Raw genomic sequence first — 577 nt, forward strand, 5'->3', positions numbered from 1 at the left:
GCCTTGGTGGAGTTCGCTGAGGGTTTAAACCGAAGCTTGATTCCCTGTCGAATACCAGGCAAAGGACACTGGAACATGATCTCCCTGCCCCAGGCCCCTGATGCTGATTTCAGGATATACCCAGTTTCCCTGCACAGCCCCAGGAGCAAGCAGTGGCCAAAGGTGCAGGTGAGGCAGGAGCTGCAGGTGAGGAAGACAAGGCAGGTGATGGAGGAGCTGCAGGTACAGCAGGAGCCATAGGTGAGGCAGGAGCTGTGGGTAAGGGTGAGGTGGAAGCCACAGGTGAGGGAGGATCTGCAAGTGAGGCCGGAGGTGCAGGTGAGGGAGGAGCTGGAGATGAGTTGAGAGTTGCAGAAGAGGCGAGAGAGTCAGATGAGGGAGCCACAGGTGATACAGGACCTGCAGGTGAGGCAGGAGCTGTGGGTGAGGCAGGAGGGACAAATGTAACAAGAGCCTGGGTCCAGCCTTGGTGTTGCACCCTGCAGGCTGTGCTGGAAAACAGGGCCTACCGGGAACTGAGACCCTTTTCAGGGAGGGAGCAGCCAGGCTGCGAGGAAGAGTCCTTTGAGAGCTGGGT

The 577-nt window shown here is 58.4% G+C and overlaps 1 protein-coding gene across 1 annotated transcript in view; it reads left to right on the forward strand.

The window, feature by feature from the left end:
* Positions 1-3: 3 nt before the first annotated feature.
* LOC111535848 (paraneoplastic antigen Ma6E-like) overlaps positions 4-577 on the forward strand; it is a gene marked incomplete at its 5' end in the record, with an annotated part of 1553 nt that continues 979 nt past the window's right edge. The window contains 2 exon segments of the mRNA XM_023202078.2: positions 4-103; positions 106-577. The exon segment at positions 106-577 is cut by the window's right edge and continues 979 nt beyond it. Coding sequence (XP_023057846.2) covers positions 4-103; positions 106-577 — 572 coding nt within the window.

The sequence above is a fragment of the Piliocolobus tephrosceles genome, chromosome 12, assembly GCF_002776525.5.
Source record: "Piliocolobus tephrosceles isolate RC106 chromosome 12, ASM277652v3, whole genome shotgun sequence".
Taxonomy (NCBI): Eukaryota; Metazoa; Chordata; class Mammalia; order Primates; family Cercopithecidae; genus Piliocolobus; species Piliocolobus tephrosceles.